The sequence below is a fragment of the Arachis stenosperma genome, chromosome 10, assembly GCF_014773155.1.
Source record: "Arachis stenosperma cultivar V10309 chromosome 10, arast.V10309.gnm1.PFL2, whole genome shotgun sequence".
NCBI classification, from domain to species: domain Eukaryota; kingdom Viridiplantae; phylum Streptophyta; class Magnoliopsida; order Fabales; family Fabaceae; genus Arachis; species Arachis stenosperma.
In genome coordinates this window covers 130,255,443-130,277,290 of record NC_080386.1, presented here as the reverse complement: position 1 = coordinate 130,277,290, position 21,848 = coordinate 130,255,443, and the positions used below count along the sequence as shown (strand labels likewise).

The 21,848-nt window shown below is 32.4% G+C and overlaps 2 protein-coding genes across 5 annotated transcripts; one reads left to right on the top strand and one right to left on the bottom strand.

The window, feature by feature from the left end:
- The first annotated feature begins 187 nt into the window (after window positions 1–187).
- LOC130955612 (uncharacterized) lies at window positions 188–11,654 on the top strand. Of its 4 annotated transcripts, none has more exons than XM_057882511.1 (6): window positions 188–425; window positions 1,501–1,867; window positions 4,481–4,517; window positions 9,944–10,180; window positions 10,265–10,312; window positions 10,983–11,654. In XM_057882511.1, the coding sequence occupies exons 2-6, from the start codon at window positions 1,551–1,553 to the stop codon at window positions 11,394–11,396; spliced, it is 1,053 nt and encodes a 350-aa protein (XP_057738494.1). In that variant the 5' UTR covers window positions 188–425; window positions 1,501–1,550; the 3' UTR covers window positions 11,397–11,654. The 4 variants fall into 4 exon arrangements, with proteins under 4 accessions (XP_057738494.1, XP_057738495.1, XP_057738496.1 ...); XM_057882512.1 differs by lacking the exon at window positions 188–425 and adding an exon at window positions 1,235–1,296; XM_057882513.1 differs by lacking the exon at window positions 188–425 and having other exon boundaries at window positions 1,377–1,867; window positions 10,983–11,063; window positions 11,136–11,654.
- Window positions 11,655–14,696: 3,042 nt separating this feature from the next.
- LOC130954414 (delta(7)-sterol-C5(6)-desaturase-like) lies at window positions 14,697–18,819 on the bottom strand. The gene is made up of 3 exons (XM_057881152.1): window positions 18,507–18,819; window positions 16,797–17,102; window positions 14,697–15,294 (listed from the first exon to the last, which is right to left on the bottom strand). The coding sequence occupies exons 1-3, from the start codon at window positions 18,733–18,735 to the stop codon at window positions 15,002–15,004; spliced, it is 828 nt and encodes a 275-aa protein (XP_057737135.1). The 5' UTR covers window positions 18,736–18,819; the 3' UTR covers window positions 14,697–15,001.
- Between the last annotated feature and the right edge of the window lie 3,029 nt (window positions 18,820–21,848).

Here is a 21,848-nt window from a genome sequence, read left to right as displayed (position 1 = left end):
TATAAAAATATGGACAATAAGAAAAACATAAATACTATTTTTGAGCGTAATTTTTTTTTTTAAAGTTAGGAGTGAGATGCGAATCCTAAATTTTTAAAAGAGGATGAGAATATTATGCCATTTAAATTATAATTCATTGAATTAGTATAATTTTATTTTTTAACATATTTTGTTTTTCAATTTTTTGATATATATTTTATATTGGTATTGATTTTAGTATTCAATTAATAAAGTTGTAAAAAAAAATTAACATAAGAACAGACCAAGGGCAGAGCAGAACTACAGAAGAGAGAAAACGGAGGCTGACGGCACAGTTACGGGCGGCGTGGCAGAGAGAGGCGGAGCAAGACAGAGGAAGTGGCTTAGACATGGCAGCTTCTCCTTCTCTTTCTCCGTCACCTCACGTTCTCCTTCTTCTCCATCAGGTCCCTCTCTGAACTCCCTTCCATTTCTCTACTTCTCTCTGCAACTTTCTGAGCAGTAGCAGAACAACGGCGATAGAAAGTCAACTTCGAAGAGTGAACCTGTGACAGAGGCCGCTAGGGTTTGACTTGTGGCTTTGTGAATCGTGATTTTGATTTCTGCCTTTTTGGTTGGAATCAGCTTCAAATAGTGGCGGGTTCGGTTCGGATCGGGTCCGGTTTGGACGAAAAGAACCGAAAATGGGCTGTCTCCTCCGGCCAGCGCTCCTACACGACGCTGCTGCCTCGGCGATTCTGAATATATAGCTTCCAAATCACTAAATATTAGTCCATTTATGCATACACAAGTTTTCGTTTTTATGAATTTAAAATCTTACGCTTAGAAAATGTTACCTATTCTGTCAAACAATTTTGTTACTCTACGATGTGGCTTTATCATTCTTCTAAAACCAATTAAGGTGTTTCCATAACTAAAAGTAAGCTTAGCAGAAATAAAGTTGACTAAATTTGTTAATTTTTAATCTTGTGTAAGTTATAACTTTCTTGCACATCCGAATTACCTATGCATATGTGTATATAAATACGAATTTTACCATCGCATCAAATTCTTATAAAACAGACTAAGTTATGTGTTATTTGGAAAAACTTCTATTTATTTTTTTTATGAAATTTCTATATTATTTTTAAATAATTGTTGTATTGTTTCAAAGAAAGTAAATTAGGATATTATATTCTTGAAAAAATTATTCACATTATTAATACATTATACACTAATACATTATTGATATATCCGCAGACGTAGGTAGTTGTCCCAATGTCTAGAGAAAGCGTTGCAATAAAAGCAAACCTCACTCGACAAAACCAACAATGAACAGTCTCTTTCTTCATCTTTCTCTCTTCTTCCGCACTCTCTCTCTCTTTCTCTCTAATAAGCTTCAAATTCAAAAAGTTTACTACTCTATCACTACTACTACTATTATTTATTTATTTATTTATTTCATTATTATTATTTTTATTGTTATTATTATTATTATTATTTACACACACACACACTTCCTTCTCTGTGTCTACATCTCAGCTCCCAACCGCCACCGACAGCCGTCTAGAGGCATATGAATAGTCGCCGCTATGGGCGGAGTAACCTCCTCGATCGCCGCGAAGTTCGCGTTCTTCCCGCCACAGCCGCCGTCGTACACGGTGGTAGCCGACACCTCCAGCGAAGGAGGTGCTTCTCATCGGTTTTATATTCCCGAGGTTCCGAAGAAGGAGAACGTCGACGTTTTGAAGCTTAGAACCCGTCGAGGGAACGAAATCGTGGCGGTTTATGTCAAGTACCATAAGCCAACTTGCACTATGCTCTATTCTCACGGAAATGCCGCCGATTTGGGTCAGATGTTTGAGCTCTTCGTTGAATTGAGTAACCGTCTTCGCCTCAATGTTATGGGGTACCTTTTTCTTCTTCTTCCTTAATTTTATTCATTGCTACTTAATTAAGATCCTTTAATCAAGTGTTCATGATTTATCTTAATTTTAAAATTGCCAGCTGCACATGACGACTACGTCACATTGTTTTCGTGTTACTAATTGAGATTTCTTTTCACTGATTAATCTTAATCTAATTATTTATTTTCTAAAGTATAGCGTCTTTCATTTTGCTATTTTCTTTTTCGTTTTTCTCTTAAAACTACCATTATTTGAGGTCAACTGGATTTTGACTATCTTGGCTTGAGATGGTTAATGGAAAAGTATTGGACCATCTGAGTCAACTAAGTTGTTCTTCTTCTTGGTTCAATTTTTTTTCTTTTATTTATCAAAATGTTAATGACCTAGTATTTTATTGTAGTTAAGAGTGTAATTTTAATGGGAATGGGTGTTAATGGTGGCCGAGTTAATTGATGTGTTATGTTCATCAATTGTCCACTTTTAGTCAATGTATTGAAGTTGGTATCGTGTATTATGCTAAAATGGGTATCTGGATGAGTTTTATTTTACTTGTATGATTAAGCTAGAATTTAGTTTTTAGCACTTTTGGTGTTTGAAATCGACAATAATGCGATTGTGATGGTTATGGTAATGGGGGAAGTGATTCAGTTCAAGCAAGGTTATGACTTACAACTGTTTGGGTAATGTGTAATTTTCAAAGGCTTTATGAGCAGTGATGTTAAATGGAAATGAGAATGGTTTATTTTGTCTCTGGAGAATAGTCAGCTATTTAATGGCATGTTGGATTATTGATGATGGATTCTTATCCTGTTGGGATAAATTGTAGCATAATTATTAATTCAGATAGATACTCCTCCACATTTTGGATCTTGAAACATTGGGTTGACATCAATTTCCTGTTTGCTTTTTTTTTTTTTTTAAATTTCATTTCCATGTATTCGAATGGAGTGTAATTGCTGTGGACCGAGTTAGGTTGAAATTATAATACTTCTTAAGTTAGATGGTTGTGTCAAAAGCTTCTGTCAATCTATAATTGCTATTTGTGCAAAAAATTATTTTCACTTACAAGGTATATGAATTAAATCCTTTCTTGTTCATAAGAAAAAAAATTTAAGAAATAAATAAAATCATGTTTCTGTTGTTAATTATTTTGTTAATTGAATCCCAAAAGTTAAAAAACATAGGATAGGATATGAAAATAAGAAATCAAACAGATAAATGAAAGAGGTGACATCACTTCAGTTCCTGTCTCCTCTAAAGAATATGACTTCAAATAAGTCAGTTAGAAGTGAACAAATGAAATTAATTCCTGTCCCTGAACCACAGTAATTTGACACGAATTCGGTCTCCCCCTTAGTAGGAAATGGCATCAATTTACATCATACAAATACTAAAGGAGAGGCGGAGTTTATAGGCATAGTTTGTGCTTTGTGGCCATTTTGAAGTAGAATACAAACTAATATGGTAGCATAGTTTTTTTTTCCTGCATTTTTTTAATCTAGTCTAGGGACCAAAAATATCCATTTTGAATGTGTTTTCAATTGTTCAGATGTTACCATTTAGTTTGAATGACTTGCAACTGATTCATTTGGTGGCTAAAATAATATATTCTAGAAAAATTTATTTGTCAAATTGTTAATAGATTCAAGCAAAAATGTTCCCAACTGAGAACTTTGTTAACTAACTAAAAGAGATCTTTTATAGAAAATTCATAAACCGATAATGTTCAGAAAATCCCCACTGTATAGATTGGTTTTATATTCAGTTCGTTGGAACTTCTGTTCTTTTGTGGAATTTTACAATGAAGGAACTATGGTCATTGTCATTTGTTAAGTCACAAGGCCATTTTAGTTACAAGTTCCTGAGGTGATTAGTTCTTGTACTCACTAAATATCTAAAGGCTCTTTCAGAGAGAGAGAGAGAGCTTCTGCGTTGGTGCAATTTCACATGGCAATTGTGGTTCTTGTAATCTTGTTGCAAAATTGTATTCTGATGAGATTATTCCTTTGCTTGTTAGGAAATCTTTATTATTATTATTATTATTATTTAAATGGCACAGATATGAACTGAGGTAGACAAATATATTAGGCTTGAGTTTATAAATGAATTAATTGAGTTTACAAATACCTTCCTGTGTTGAATTTTCATCATCTATGATAATTTCTTATTGTATTGTACATTGTATTGTATTTGTTGGTAGTATTTGTCTTACCCTTCTTTTCATTTTCCCTCCTTCCTTCTTTTTCCGAAGAGGCCCTAGAGTTGCGAAGGAGGGAGTAGATTGATTTAAACTTCATGGAAGTATTAATGTTAGTTTTGCTAATGAGTACACTTTTCACTAGAAAAATAAGCTTTTGAAGTTTCTGATATATTGGATGAGTGGAATAAGCTAAGTGTTGCTTGTAATGTTGTGGAATATTTTTTGTTCTTCACAAGCTAGCTATTCCATGCAGTAGATCATTTGGTTTGCTACAAATTTTCCTTTGTATATTTTTTTCAATAAATAGTTTCCTTTGTATTTATTTATTGAATTCCTTTAAATGTGAACATAAGGAAATTTAACGGTGTCTTTTATTTATACCTTTTTTTATTTTTTTTTTTAATTTTCTCCGCAGTTATGATTACTCTGGTTATGGACAGTCAACTGGAAAGGTTCGTTACTTATTATGATAATTTTTTATATTGTTTTTCTTCCCTTTTTAGTTTTCTTTATTTCGTCTTTTTTTATTCTAACAGGTCTTTTGTCTTCCTTCCCTATTTGCAAATTTGAATGTTAATTTAATCAATAAAATCATTGTGGGGACACTGAAATAAATTGTGTAATGGAAATGATAATCCATTCGGCCCTTTTACTGTACACATAGTAGCCTTTGGATTATTTGCAGTGCAAAATGAACTGTGATGGCCTCAAGGGCACTGTTCCAAATGTTAATGGCTGTTAGTATTCTCATTCATCTTTGGTATAGATAATCCGAAAGCCACATTAAAGTAGGAAGTGCCATCAACTCTTTTCCATTTTGTTCATATGGTGCATTGAATAAATTTGAAAAAGAATCATAACTATGACTAACAGAGATAAATAAACAAGACCCATTCCTTTTTGGATTGGTTTCTTGGAATAACCATCCTTCTATATAAGAGAATAATGGGCTGTTTTTCCCCAACAACCGCAAACGTTAATAAATTATTTTCTAGGTGCAATTTTATAGATTATTCCCTTACAAGTAGTAATCCTTAGTTACATAAACCATGTTGTGGCTAGAATTTAAGGGGTTTTTTATTTATTATTATTATTTACTAAGTATGAAGTCTTCTCCAATAGGAGATTTGAGGGTGGGAGGGAGGGAAGAAATCAAAGGGAAGGTAGAGGATTATAGCTACGAAGCTCAAGCTCTGGAGGTATATGGTGTTCCTATATGTACAAGTACAACAGTTTAGAGAATACAAGTTTAACAGAAGTAATTTTAGGTTAGAGGAGAGTGGATACAGGCACAGTTTCAATAGCTAAGTGGATACACTAAGCTAAAATAGGATAAGTTGGAGTAGCACTTATTAGGGAGTGGATGTTACCACTCTCAGTTTGTTCATGTGTGTAGAAGGCATGCAGAAACCGTGTTAATGAGGAGAGTGTATTTGATGGAGGGTGGCATAATAGATAAAGATAGAGGACACCAAGAAAAAACTAAATAACACTGCCAAAATGGATTTGCAGTTTAATAATTTGAATATAGTCATGGTTTATAAAAGTGGCATGATAAGCTCTCAAATCGACTTCTTCTTGTTGAGGAGAGTCGACCGAAAATTTTGCATTAACTGTAAAATTATCTCGGGAGAGAGTTTGACAACACAACATAGGGTGCTCGTCATGGATTTTCGCGTTGAGTAAAAGTTGAGGAAAAGACATCATACGAAGAACCCAAGGACGAGGTGGTGGCGGATGAAAGGTGAGGAACAAAGAAGCTTCCTAAGATAAGTAGGAAAAGAGGCAAAGTGGGATGAGAATGGAAGCGCGGAAGAGATGTGGAGGGAGATGGCAGAAGTTATTAGAAGAACAGCAAAAGAAAGTTTTGGTGAATCTAAAGGAATAGGACCAAGAAACAAGGAGTTCTGGTGGTGGAATGCGAGTATACAAGAAAAGATAAAGATAAAAAGGGAATGCTTTAAAGAGTGGTCTTTATGCCGCAATTCAGATAACTGGAAAAAATATAGGGCGGCTAAGAAAGAGACAAAAGTGGCTGTAAGTGAAGCAAAAACAAGAGCATATGAGGGTCTCTACCAGTCTTTGGGCACGAAAGAAGGAGAAAAAGGTATATATAGAATCGCAAAGAGCCGGGAAAGAAGAACGAGAGATTTGGATCAGGTTAAGTGCATAAAGGATAAGGATGGAGGGGTGTTGGCTCAAGAGGAGAAGATTAATGAAAGGTGGAAGAGCTACTTCTGCGAGTTATTTAATGAGGGACAGAAGACTCTTCCCAGCCTTGGTCGATTATGCACAAGGGAAGAAGATCAAAACTTTGACTACTATCGAAGGATTCGAGACTTCGAGGTAAAAGAGGCTCTAAAGCAGATGAAAAATGGCAGGGCAGTAGGACCTGATAATATCCCGATTGAGATTTGGAAGGGTCTTGGAGAAAAAGGCATCAACTGGTTAACCAAACTTTTTAATGAGATTTTAAGGTCAAAGAAAATGCCTGATGAGTGGAGAAAGAGCACCTTGGTACCTATCTACAAGAATAAGGGGGATATACAAAGTTGCGGAAACTATAAAGGGATTAAGCTTATGAGTCATACTATGAAGTTATGGGAAATGGTGATAGAATGGAGGTTGAGAAAAGAGATACAAGTAACAGAGAACCAATTTGGATTTATGCCAGGAAGATCTACCACTGAAGCGATATACCTATTAAGAAAGATGATGGAGAGGTATCATAGTAATAAAAGGGATCTACATATGGTGTTTATTGATTTGGAAAAAGGTATGATAGGGTATCAAGGGAGGTCTTATGGAATGTTTTAGAAAAGAGGAGAGTAAGGATCGCATATATTCGGGCAATTAAAGACATGTATGATGGTGCCCCAACTAGTGTAAAGACTCAAGGTGGTGTGACAGAGGAATTCCCTATTGGTATAGGATTACACCAGGGATCATCCTTAAGTCCATACATTTTCACATTAGTCTTGGAAATACTCACAGAGCACATCCAAGAGCCTGTATCATGGTGCATGCTTTTTGCCGATGATATCGTCCTTATGGGAGAGTCAAGGAAAGACCTAAATAAAAAGTTGGAGTTATGGAGAGAAGCTTTAGAAGTGTATGGTCTGCGCATAAGCCGTAGCAAGACGGAATATATGGAATGTCAGTTCAGTTTGAGAAGGGAAAACCCCAATATAGAGGTGAAGATTGGAGAAAACATCCTAAGAAAAGTTAAAAGTTTTAAGTATCTTGGGTGCATCATACAGGATAATGGAGAGATTGAACAGGATGTAAATCATAGGATCCAAGCAGGTTGGTCAAAATGGCGGAGTGCATCTGGTTTTATATGCGACAAAAAAGTGCTTTTAAAACTTAAAGGTAAATTCTATCACACCGCTATAAGACCGGCTATGGTGTATGGTACGGAGTGTTGGGCGACTAAAGGGGAGCACGAACATAAGTTGAGTGTGGCAGAGATGAAGATGTTGAGATGGATGAGTGGTCATATGCGATTGGATAAAATAAGGAATGAAGATATAAGGGAGAGAGTTGGAGTAGCACCCATTGTGGAAAAGATGGTTGAATCGCGTCTCAGGTGGTTTGAACATGTGAGAAGAATACCGATAGAACATCCAGTCAGGAGGGTGGATGAGATGGAAGATGGACAAAGGGCGAAAGGAAGAGGAAGACCTAAGAAGACCATCTATGAGGTGGTCAAACGAGATCTACATATAAACGGTCTCTCTGTAGACATGATACATGACAGAGCACAATGGCGTCGTTTGATTCATGTAGCCGACCCCACTTAGTGGGACAAGGCTTTGTTGTTGTTGTTGTTGTTGTTGTAGTCATGGTTTATAAATTAGAATAGGATCCATGTAGCCAAAAGCACAGAAGGATCCATGAATGTGATTGTTCTTTTTTTGGGGGTCCACAATTAGGCCAATCCCTTACTGGCTTGTTAGCATCTCAATGGTTGGGACAGCAGTCCAGATTTTGAAGTTTATCCATGCCCAAGGTGAGAATCAAACTCTTGGCACTTGATTAAGAGAGGCCACTTGTTTGTACCTTTTAAGAGTAAAAAGGTTTTTTTTTTTTTAAATTAAAAAAGAAATTCTCTTTACTCAATAATTATAAAAGAAGTACTGATAAATCTTGGATTGTTTATTTATACTTCTAAGAAGAAAGTAGTATAAATGACCAATCTGTAATTTTTGAGTGGGTAGGGAGTTACTTTTCCCAGAAGTAGAGGGTGTAGGAGAGAGAATGTTGTTTCCTGAATATTTACCAAACACTCTCCTTTTAGAATTTCAAATTTATCTTTAAAAAATTTTAACTATTACTCTCTTCCTACCCTCATTTTCACCCTATCTCCATACACTTGGTTGAAATTTTACAAGAAGAACTACTTCCATGTTTATGACATCCAAACACTTGAACAATTTTAGTTTGTTAAAAAGTACTTGTATAATTATCTCCAAATGCAAAACATTCTTTTACTCTAGCTTTTACCTATGTTCTTTCTATTTTTGCTCTAGCTTAACCAAATAGACCCCAAGACTGAGTTCTTGTCGTCGTATATATTTAGAAATTGTGGCTACGAACCAAAACATAAATTAAAGTGGTGTTTTTAATAGTATTGTATGGTGTTTTGATCATATGTACTTAGAAATTATGGCCATGAAAAACATAAAGGTGTTTTTAATAGTATTGTTATATGACTATGATTTTGCTAAATTTATAGGACTTGAGAGATATGATAGTATTATATGATATTTTTACAACATGCCTACATTTAAAGAATTTGAGGTATATTTTTACATATTGGAAATGTCTTCTTTAAGCAAATCATTTTCACAAAGCACAAACAATTTTAGCCAAAGGGAATATAACACCAGCATTCCATGAAAATATTGAGAAAAAAAAATGTGTGGGTTATTCAAAATTTAAACTTGTTTATGCTATTCCAAAATAATTCGAACTTTTTTATTTATGCCAATTTGTTTTGATAAGTACAAGCACCCATTCAATGAGCAATGAATACTAAACCCACCCATCTTTGGATAAGTTGTCTTAGAAAACTATTTAAAACACATTTATGAAATTTAGGTTTATAAAACCCTAGGTTTCAGAATTGCAACTTCAAATACAAAAACCTTTGTATATAAACTCTAGCCATTTGGTAGGGATTTCGGTATTATGGGATACACGTACTCCCATATCAAGTAGTATGGAATGATTGATGTTGTATTTAAGGAGATTGATTCTTCTCTTTTAACAGCTAGGTTTCAAGGTATAGTTTTCTCACTTTCCTTAAGTAATTAAACCACTTGTATGTTAGTTCAATAAAGTGTAATAGACTAATAGATCTAAATACATGCATCAGTATTAGCATGATGCTTCTGTGTTTGCATTTTCGTTATAGTAACTAATATTTGTTCACTAGGTTAGTATTGGTTACATGTATATATTCTTACATTCTTATATTAGATTGATATACTAATGCGGTGTATTGACATAACATTTACTCTTGTTTATACTACTATTTATGTGGATACCATTATTTTTAATGGCTGCTAAATGCTAACATAACAAAAATGCTAATAATATCCTTCATATTTTTTTCCCTTTCATAGAAAGAATCATACTATTCTTGGTTGACCCCCCCCCCCCCCTCCCAAAAAAGAAACAACACCACAAAAAAAAAAAAAAACACACACACACAGACCAAAAAGAAGAAAGAAAGACAACACTTCTTGAACTGTGTAAGTATGGTTTTGTCACAATTAAGATTTCATAACTCGTTCTATTGAAGATGATGGTTGTTATGGAGTTAAATATTGTTTTGTAATTTGACAATTACCCTTTTTGTCTGTTGAAGCAGCCAACTGAATATAATACATATGCAGATATTGATGCTGCATATAAATGCCTAAAAGAGCAATATGGAGTGAAAGATGAGCAGTTGATACTGTATGGCCAATCTGTTGGTAGTGGTCCCACACTTGATCTGGCTTCACGGTTACCAGAGTTAAGAGGTGTTGTCTTGCATAGTCCAATTTTGTCAGGGCTGAGAGTGTTGTACCCGGTAAAACGGACATATTGGTTTGATATTTACAAGGTAGAGTTTTCTCCGTGATTGTACTCCAATTTGTTTCATTCAATATATATGGGGACTTTATGCAATTTGTTTTTTTCTATCCAGAATATTGACAAGATTGGTATGGTCAAATGTCCAGTTTTGGTTATACATGTAAGTCATTCTCTATCCTGTAGTTGTGTTAAATGCCAAAAATCCGAGCCTTGGTTGTTATTGTAGCTAGCTCTTCTTAAAAAGGAATTCTTATTGCAATAAGTGAGTGTTTGGTTTAGTCACATGTTTCACTATTGATTAGTTCAATACTTATATTTGTGCTAATCAAGGTGATCAAACTCGAGAATTAACTTAAATTTGTAGGTTTGGTAAATTCGGATTGTAATGTTTAGCTCATAAACTCAGTTGTGGGAGTTTACTTGTAAAGTCATAAACATGATATGAGGACCTAGATTTATGAATTGAATAATTTGATAACATTTGTTAACTTATAAAGTCATAAGCATTTTACACGATTAGTATCTAAATGGTGTTTCATTTTTTTAAAGAGACAATTAACTAGGCACACATGAAAAACCTTAATATTTCTTGTTACTGATAGTATGAAAGGTTTTATGCTAAATGCGTTTGAATGTAAACTTCAAATTACTTGTTTTATCAACAAGACCAGTTACAATCACCCATTTCTTTATGTTCTATGTTGTTTCTATATTATGAATGGAAGGAAGTGTTTACGACTGTGTATGGAGTATACATTAAATTTGTTTTAAGAGCATACAAATATTTCTTTCGTAGTTAATAGTGATGGTGATCATTCTTTCATGTTCAGGGGACAGCCGACGAAGTCGTGGATGTATCCCATGGGAAACAGCTCTGGGAGCTTTGCAAGGAAAAGTATGAACCCTTGTGGGTAAGTGGTGGTGGGCATTGTAATCTTGAGCTTTACCCAGAATTCATTAAACATCTAAAGAAATTTGTACAGACAGTTGGAAAATCTAAAGGAACATCAAATGGTTCTAAAAAGGATACAGTAGTACAAACCAATGACCAAACCACAGCTAGCAATGAAGTCGTATCTGGAACTTCGAATGCATCTGAGCTTAGTAAAGATCTTCCAGAAGCTTCGAGAAACAGTTTAGATAGCCGCCTCGAGAAGTCGAAAAAATCAAACCAACCAGAAAAATCACGAATGAGCACAGACCATGTTGATAGGTTTAGGAGAAGAAAGGGGTTAGTTTGGTAGTGTTTGTACACAACACAGTATCCAGAAGAATAAATTTTTCTTTTAAGTATAAACATGGCGGGTAATCTAATTCCAATTCCTCAGGTAATGAATTCTAAATCTAAATGAATGTATTAATGTGAGATTTATGCTTTCTTTGCTTATTTAATTGTTCCATAATTCAGCTGTAATGAATTGAATGTCATGTAAAATCAATGGTTTGATCTAAATGTAATCATAAAGATACTTTGTTTCGGTAAAATACCAGCTTGATCTTCAGATTTGGTCTTCTTTTTTTTTTTTTTTCTCCTTTTCCTTCATTGGTCAAATGGACGATGGTTTTGCTCCAGTTGATTATAAATCACTGTATAGCAAAAAGTTTGGATATAAAGGAAAAGCTGAAAGGGGATTTGTAAGGCTCAGCACAGCCAATAAAGTTTACAATAAAGTATTCCAGTCTATAATTCTATATATTAATAAATACAATAAAAAATAAGGATTATAAAAACTTACGTGCATCCTCCATTTTATTAAAGTTTTATACTATAAAGGCATCCATTTCATATAGTTGGGAGACTTTTACTCCTTTAATGGAATTTCAGTTAAATCATGTTGGATTAGACAAGTTCTTATTAATAAGATCTGAATGTTGGTAGTTCAATCAGGACGAAAATAAATAAAGATTAGCAATATGGATGTGATGGTCTTCAGATTTTAGTTAATGTTGGCCCACAATCTTGGCTTAAATGATAGGTTGTTGACTGTGATATGTGTTTTGTGGCACTTAAATAAAGAAAGATCTACCAAAAATCAAGACCTAAAATGAAATGACAAGCCATTTTGGATACCATCTTCTCCACTAGGGCAGTAATGCAACACCTTTATCATTCTTTCAAAACTTTTTATCACTGCATTTGCTTCATAAGTCATAACCTTGGTGACATATGCTGAATCATTTCCCACCAAGATAACCCTTTCCTTTTCTAGTGGGTGTGGAGAAAAGACCTGACAATATATTCATGCCTTTCATCAAAGGACCAAAGAAAAAGAGATGCCTAACACCAAGATTTTTATACATGTTTTCTCTTTTATCGGCCTCATATTATTTCTTTGAACATTGGTGATTGTGCCCTTGATTAGGAGAGCTTCTGAACGAGTAGATTGGTTCCTAAAATTGTAAATGTGCTCCATTCTAAAATTTCATAAATTTTTAGTTTACAAAATATTTACATGTAAACAGTCTCTTTATAAACATAATATATTATAGAATTTAATGACGCTGTTTGATTCATGTAACCGATCCCACTTGGTTGGACAAAGACTTTGTTGTTGTTCTATTTAGTTCATGAAGTGAGAATATATAGGTTATTTTGATCCTATGCTAATCAATCATTGATCAACATGCTACATGGTCTGTCGTAGAGTTGAACAATAATGTGGCATATCACATAACATTGACCAATGATATTTCATGCCATGTTACATTAATTTATAATATGATACATCATTGGTTATTTATGCCACATGACATGTCAAGTTATCAGTCAATATTAACAAAATATATAATTGACAGCTCATAAATGAAAATACCTTTGAAATGCAACTTTAAAGAATAAATTGTCACTAATAATTTTAAGGACTAAAATAAAATGTCCTTGTTTCAGTTTCCAAATTAGACCTTTACTCTTCTTTTTACAACTGCATATTTTAACTATAACCTGCGTTGCATGCTTTATACTACACTAGCTAGGTCTCTCACAACACTTGAAGCGTGGCTAAATGGATTTAAATTGTGGATAATGCACTTAGCTACATTTATAATAGAGTAGATAAGTACATTTAACTTCACTAGGTTTAAATTCGAACATTGCGTGAAAGTAAGATGAATATATGTGTGTGTGTGCGCGCAATTAAAATTGGAAAAAGTAAAAAAGGTATAGAGAGTTTGAACAGGAGCAGGTGAGGGAAGCTGCTGGGAAGATTGAAGAGGGATTTGTTATCCGCATGATACTTTCATATTAAGTTTTCATGATTACTTGCGGTAAGATTGAAGAAACCATCTTGCTGTAAATAAAGTATTTTAAGTATCTTGGGTATATCTTATACAATAATAGAAAGATTGAAAATGATGTAAAACATAAGATATAAGTAGATTGATCAAAATAATAGAGTTATTTAATTTTATATGCCATTAAATAGTACTTTTAAAACTGTCATTAGACCGATTATGTTATATGAGATAAAATGTTAGGTGACAATGAATGAGTACGGGACATAAGTTAAGTGTGGTAGAGAGAAAAATGTTGAGATAGATGAATGACCACACACGTATAGACAAAATAAGGAACAGATATGTAAAAAAGAGAGTTAGAGTAGTGCTTATTGAAAAGAATATGGTAGAATTTCGTAGAAGATCAACATAACATTTGGTTAGGAAGATGGCTGAAATAGAAAGTAGACAAGAGACGAATGATAGAAAAAGACCTAAAAAAATATACAATTGGTCAAAAGAGATCTATGTATAATCATCGTAAACATGATGTATAATAGAGCATAACGACATCGTTTAATCTATATAGTCGATCCCACGTAATGGAATAATTTTTTAGATCCGACTCCTCTAAAGCTATATTGTCACTTTAGAGAAAAAGTTACATCGTTAATCACCCTTGGATTAAGATACAGAAACTCACAAATAATAAATACTGCAAATTTAAAAATGATTAAAACATCATTTTACTACTTTACTAACATTGTCACTTTAGAAAATCCTTTTCCTAATTTTTTTGTTTAAGTCTGCGCATTTATGAATGTACACAGCATTATTGGCGATCACATGCGGTTCAAGGGCTTGATGCCTACAACAAAATTAGTATTCAACTTTTATTGCCCTAATTAAATCTTTTAAGCATTATATATTAATAGTATTGAAATCCTCCTAAAAGTAACAAGTTATTCCCTCTAATAAGGCCTTGAGATGAGATCTGAATCCATCCAATGCCATTTACATGCTCTATCCTTGCCGCCAGCTCATTTTGATCATAAATCGAAGCCAAAGACTTGCTCCATATTCACCAGAAAATTATTTTTAAACCTATGTTTTCATTCTTATAAATTAAAGTAATTTTGATTGTCACAAAATTTGACAAATTTCTCAAACTTTGTGATATTCTAGGACCATGAATGCCTTTCTTTCATTAGAAAATTAATAAAGTGATAAAATAAAGGGTTATGTGAACCCACTATCTTAATTTAAGAGTAATTAAACACAACTTTTTAACTTTTTCATTTCACGGATCTCTTCACTTAAAAAAAACTTGATCCCGAGAAAAAAATATATTTTCTTTCATCCCAAACTCTGCCTCCAAAAACAAAATAACACCAACCACATAAGTTATGGCATACACACAATCTGAGTCATATACAGGAAGATCCACATGAACCCTAAAACATTCTCTAATTTCTAGAATCTTCTAGTGATGCACACAAGAAAAACAAAAATACACTTAACACCTTTATGCTTTACATGAAAAAAAACAAAAGCACATTTCAACCATCCAGTAAAAGATAATTCAAGACTATGCAACCAAATGGATAATCAAATATCAATGTAAGACTGTAACTCATCACATCGCCTTACCTTCGTCCTCCTCAGGCTCACGAAGAGTCCCGAACATCCAGTCCATCCATATGGTGTAGTGGCCGTAGTTATGGCGATACGTGGTATGGTGAATGGTGTGGTAACCAGCACCCATAATAGACCACACTTTTCCGTGAATGCAGTCGTGAATATTCGCAGTCCAGATGCCTTCGATGAATATGAGTGCCAAATGTGCAGTAAAATGGACTGGGATGATAAATAGAGAAAGGCTATGTGGTAATGCCTGGAGTATCCCATCAAGAGGGTGAAATGCCAAACCTTTGATACATGCAAAAAACAGTTAAAGGCCAAATTTATGAATTATGATAAGAATATAGATTCATAGCTGCAGAAACAAGATGATTAAATTTATCAAGATGTGAATTGTGAACCTGAGTTGAATTGCATGCCAATATTATGCAGAACAAAACAAGCCAATGCATGAAAATTTTGCTTCTAGCAAGAAAAAATATAAGAATAGTAAAACTGAACTCGCGGATATTAGTTACATGTTTTTGTTTGTAAAAAAGCATTTAAGAAAGAATTCTGACCAAATGTTCAGTCATTTTATGTTAGGCCTAATACATGCAATTAACATCCACTAAAATGAAAAGAAATAATGACATCACAACATTTGAATCACTACCTGCCTGGACACAAAATATTTTTCAATTGGGGTGGCTTTAAAATGTGAAACAAACAGAACCGGATAGAAAGGGACAAGATGAAACTGCCCCAGTAATTTCTATCTGAAAAGATTTGGGGTCTGAGGATTCAGAATATTGAATCAGAGGAATTTTACTTATGCAAGATGACTAATACTATGATCCCTACCCTCAATTTGGGAAACTAATAACATTCTTTAACAAAACAATAAGTCACCTCAAATGGAATTTCAACTAGAACCTTATATGACTGAAGGAAAAATCTACTTTTTCATTCCTAAAGAAGCACCTATCATTTTCATTTTGTAAATTGTTTTCATCTGCACAGATTTATGTCTTTACTGTATGATTGATTGTGCTCATATCCTTCTTTGTATCCTCCCAAAAACTCCACTATTCCCTTTGTTTCTAACCAGTCTCCTTTCAAAATGTTCATAATTCCATTCCTAGTTACAGTGTATCCTCACAAGTCACAACTACTTCATTATAGGCACTTCCTTCCATTTCTAAGGTTTGTTTAGTAATAAAGAAACAAAATCAAGTGACAAGATTCTAATTTGGTAAGAGGTGACATGCAAAAAGAGTGAAAGAAAAGAAAGTTTCTTTTAGCTTCAAAACAAAATCACAGCTTTTGGAAGAGCTTCCAAGACTTGTCCTTGAGCTTATCAATCAGGATCACCACCTACCTAGCTCTTGGACTAACCAAACTGAAAAGAACATATCTGTATCTTATGATATAAGGTTCAAAAGGACTCCTTTACTTCAAAGCTAATGCAAGAATTTAAGCTCAAACTGAAGTAACTACTGTAATTATCGAATTTGTGTTCCACCTATATAAATTGATTTGAGTGATTAGCTTGAAGGCACATCAAGAAAACAATAGCTCAAAATCACACATTGAACCATTTTGATCAACAAAAGCTTACTGTTGTTGCAATCATAGCATATACATCAGCCATCAATAACTAAACAAACATGAGTGCTAATTTTTGGGATTTAATGAATTATATGCATATCAACTATAATATAACATAAGGAATAATCAAATGCAATCAGAATTTGAGCATGACATAACTGTAACACCTTATTGAAACGTTGAATATCTAACATACTCACCAGCGAATGGGGAGAGAGTGTTCTGCTTGTTATAGATATGATGAGTAGCATGAAGATACTTGTAGAGTGGCTTTATGTCATGGAGCTCTCTGTGCATCCAATAAATACCAAACTCTACAATAATCATATAAATTGCTAAATACACAACATAGGAAAGCCAGCCAACATTATATATTCTAGGGAAAGACTTTGTCCAGCCGGTTTCTGTCAGGTACTCGGAGACAGTTGGAAGCAGACAGTACCAAGGCATGGCTTTCATTGCCACAGAAATTTGCAAGAGCATGGCTCTACGCGAGGGAACGGAATCTGCAAAAGTAAGTTTTCAGAAATCAAGAAAACAATACTACTAAGTTCTTAAAATAACTGAAACACTAAACGTAAGAAATAAATCGAGACAGATGTGCAAAAATCACATGCGAGCTTACTAAAAGAAAGCGATTAGAGCTACGTTGGTGAATATCACTGATAGATACATTGACTTTGTGGATTATTAAGCCTAACTATAATGACATAGAAAAGCTATATTCAATAAATAATCCATATATCATATTTCAACATCCCATCAAACTGCAATTGGTGAAACTAAAATGATGAAAAATATTTATAAGTATTCAAATGAGGCTCTAGTTAATGGGGTTAATGAGCATGAACATTCTGATTGATTAGACTATATTTACAATCACAGAGGTATGAACATAGTACACTTTATGGTTTTTGACTTTAAGATCAAAATAGTATTTGTAATAGTGAAATTTGCCAAAGTAAGCCGCAATCAAGGAAAATAATTAAGGGTGCATTTTGTTTGCGTTTTCATTTTCTTTTTTTATTTTCAATGTTTTCTGTTTTCTGATTTCTGAATTTTGTGTGAAGGAAAACAGTGAAAATAATAAAATCCTGTTTTCTATTTTCAGCTCCTGTTTTCACTTTTTCTTTCACAAAATCCAGAAAACACTGAAAATAAAAATACAAACTAAATGCATCCTAAGATTTTATAAAGATGATTAGAAAAAGAGAACAGAAAACACGTTACTGCTGCATCTTTGAAAAACCATAGCAGAGTGTAACGAAATCCCCCGAAAAGATAATAGTCGTCCATCACAAAACAGAAGTTCACAATAATTACCTGTTGCTCATTTAAAAGCTGTTAACATCTTTCTCTTCAAGAGAGAGTGAAAAACCAATCTTAGCTAAATCCAGCACTTACAATCAAGAAAAGAGAAGTGGAGTTTACTTATCAAAAAAAGCAGTGAGAGAGAGAGAGAGAAAGCTAGGGGTTGTTGAAGTCAATATTCTCGGACATGTTTGTCTGCCTCGGTAATTGCAATTTAGGGACAAATTGAAAAGCATCAAGCTTCTTTATTCTTTTTTATTCATATATGGGTTTAGTTATGATCATGATTAGGGAGAGTTTTCATTAATCTGTTCACAAGGAGGTGACTGGTGAGTAATTGCAAAATTTTAAACATTGGCTCGAATCTACCGAAAGAACAGAGATTCTGACCAAAATTTTAAGTTCTAACAATATTAAACGAATGTTGAACTGAGCACTTACAATACAACACAGCATTATAGATCCAAATCCAAAGATGTAGATGTCAGTACAAGGTTGAAACAGAGCACAAAAAGAACCAGATTACATCAAATAACAAAGATTGTATCTATCTTTCACATAATCAAACAATCAAAAAAAATAGAAGAGGAAAATCTTACCTTTGGGGACATAAACGTTACGCTTCCAATAGTAAATGTAGAAACACCATAAGAGGCCAGAGATGAAGTAGAGAAGGACTCCACCAATGTAGTTACGGAGCCATGTTTGGAAGAAGCGAGGGAGTGAAGCCCACGCGCTATGAGGCAAGAAGGCACCGAGAACAATGCGGTTATAGAGGTCGGAATCTTCAATGAACAGTTGCTCGTAACTGCTTCTTGAGTCCTCCATCAGAAAGAAGAAGAGATAGAAAGAGAGCGATGAGTTCGACTGAGTTCCTGACTCTGAACTCAAAGCCTCACGTTTGGATTTTACAGACTGTTTACCCCTAAACACCACTCTTTAAAGTTTTAATGAATTGGAAAAAGATTTTGTGACTAAATTAATTAGAAAATAATTACCCAACTACTAAAACAGAAATTAATATATAATATTATATTAAAATACAAAATAAGAATTTTACATGCACCTAAAAAGTAAGCCATCAAATATGAATAATTAATTTAACGATTAATTTTTATATGTACGTAATTTTATTTATATAAAATATATATTAAAAAAATTAAAGAATACATAATTCATATATAAATAATTTAGTAATTGATTTTATATGTAAGTATATGACATTTTTTAATGGACGTTTATTTGATTACTTATTTTAATAACTAAAATTGTCACGGTTTAAACTTTTTATAATAATACTTGTTTGTAGGTCATTATTTTGATTAAAAAAAATTTAATAAAAAAATATTTTTTTTATTTTTTAGTATGTTTAGTAAATTTTTAGTAGTAAAAATAAAAGTACTAAAAAAATAAAAAATATCTTTTTTGAGAAGTTGCAATTTACATCTTTTTTTAAAAGATTTTTTTCTTTAAAAAAATATGTTTTTCATGTAATAAATAAATAAATAAGTATTTTTATATCGTTATATCCAAATATAATTAATAGATAAAAAGATCTTTTTGTATGAAATATCAAAACATAAAATTACTTTTATTTTCATAAAATCTTTTAAAAAAAGATAACTCAAGAAAATATTTTTTTTTAAAAGATCACTCAAATAAGTCCTTAATTAAGTATATTTTTTTTTACTCTTTATTAGTACTTCTCTCATATTAATTAAATGTTATAGTAACAAAATACTGTGAATGTTATTATATTTTTTTGGTTAACTATTAATTCGGTATTTTAAAGATTTAGCTGTTGATAAAAAAAATTTAAATATATTATGGACAAAATAAGTATTGAATGATTTAAAAATACGACAAAAATAATCAATAAATTATTATAATTTTTTTGTAAGTAATAAAATTTTTTTATATTTAACAAATAACTTATCCATTAAATCTAAATTTTTGTGGCAACATTTGAATAAATATTTATAAAATAAAAAAAAATCTAAAACAAAATTTAATCTCTAACTTTTTCTTTTTATTTTTTAAAAAAGTAGTCATTCACGATAAAAAATTACTAAATTTAAAAAATAAAAATTTATTATTTTTTTAATAATAACTACAACAATTTGTATTAAAATTTGATTTTTAAAATCGTATTTTAGAATATATATTTAATATATAATTCTTTCTATGATTTTTTTAAATTTTTTGAAAATTTATTGTAATTTACTCTATTTTTGTATAATTATATTATATATACATTAAAATTAATTAACTATAAACATAAAATATATATTAAAAATAAATTAAATTATATATATTTATATATAAATATATAATTGGTTAATTTTAATACACGAATAATATTTTTTATTTTTTTATTATATAATTGAGAATAATTGAGAAACAGGGGCGGAGCTAGGATAAAATTTAGGGAGAGGCCAAAGTTTAATTTTTTAATATAGAATGACTAAAATCAAAATTTTAAGGGGGGGCTAAATCAAAATTTACACATAATTTATAAGAAAAAATTAAAATTTAAGAGGGCCACTGCCCCCCTTTTTGTGTGAGTAGCTCCGCCCCTGATAGTTTGAATTTTAAAACATTATGTAGTAATTGTTCATGAGAAAAGAAGTCAAAGATTCTCTGAATGTATGTTGCATGTGTTCATGTTCCATTTTAATCTGTTTGTTGGGACAATGAAAGATTCATAGTCCTAGAAATGCTACATTAAGCCACTAGTATGTCTTTTCTATGGGCTGAGACCGAGACCGAGACCGAGACTGAGACTAAGACCAAGTGCCATCTTGAATTTAACAAGAACAGTAGCATTATTCAAAAATCAAAACTCGAGTTGTATACAAAGGATGTAATAAAAAGTTAAGGAGATAGATTTAGGGCCGTTTGAAATTTTATAAGTAATTTTTTTTTTATTTTTGACTTATGAAAAGTATTAGTATTAATGTTTAGTTTAATTTTTAAAATTAAATTGTAATTTTTTAAAAAGCTATTTAGGAGTTTATAGAGAAGTTAAAAAAATGACTTCTCTCGTAATATTTCTACTTTTTATTATATTTCTATAAAATAAACACTTTTAGAGTTAAAAATCCAAACACAAAATAATTTATTTATAAGTTATTTTTAACAGAGTCATTTATTATTTAAGTTATTTTATCAAAAAGAAGTTTAATTAAGTTAATTATTCAAACTGAACTTTAATAAGATTGCTAAATTCAGATTTAATTTTAATCACTCTTTTTGGATTCTATGGCACAGTTGTACATATTCCCTTCTGATGCGTAACCTGTGACTGTGTTGTGACTTGTGAAGTAACGTGATATACGTTAGCAAATCGCAGCCTCATGGTAATGTTTGTTGGGCCTGGAGAAATTGGGCTTGTTTGTTGAATGGGCTAATAAAAATTGGGTTTAAATTTTCTGCATAAAATAGATACATAAAATAGATTACCCCTAGCAAGACCAAAAAAAAAAAAAAAAAAAAATAGATTACCCCTAGCCAATGAGCCTTGACTCTAGTGGCATTTCTCCCCTCTCCCCACTTCAAGGTCTAGGGTTCAAACCCTAGAGAATGCAATTGAAAAAAATTGTGAAAATATGTGAGGAGTGTGTGGGTGTGTTGTGTACCTAGGATTGGGGGTTGTCCAATCCATTGGGGTACCTAGGATTGGGGGTTGTCCAATCCACCGACCAAAAAAAAAAAATAGATTACCCCTAATGAGAAGCATTGGGAACTTGATGAAAAAGAATTGAAAACTAAGAATAGAAAATATATATAGAAAAAGTAATAGATGTACAAATTAATTGGTCAGGAAAAGTCTAAAATCATTATTAGGATGTTAATTTATTAATAAATTTTTTTGTAATCTTAAGTTAATCCTAAATGATTGTAGAGGGGATAACTTTATCTCAATTTGTTTTTATCTTATA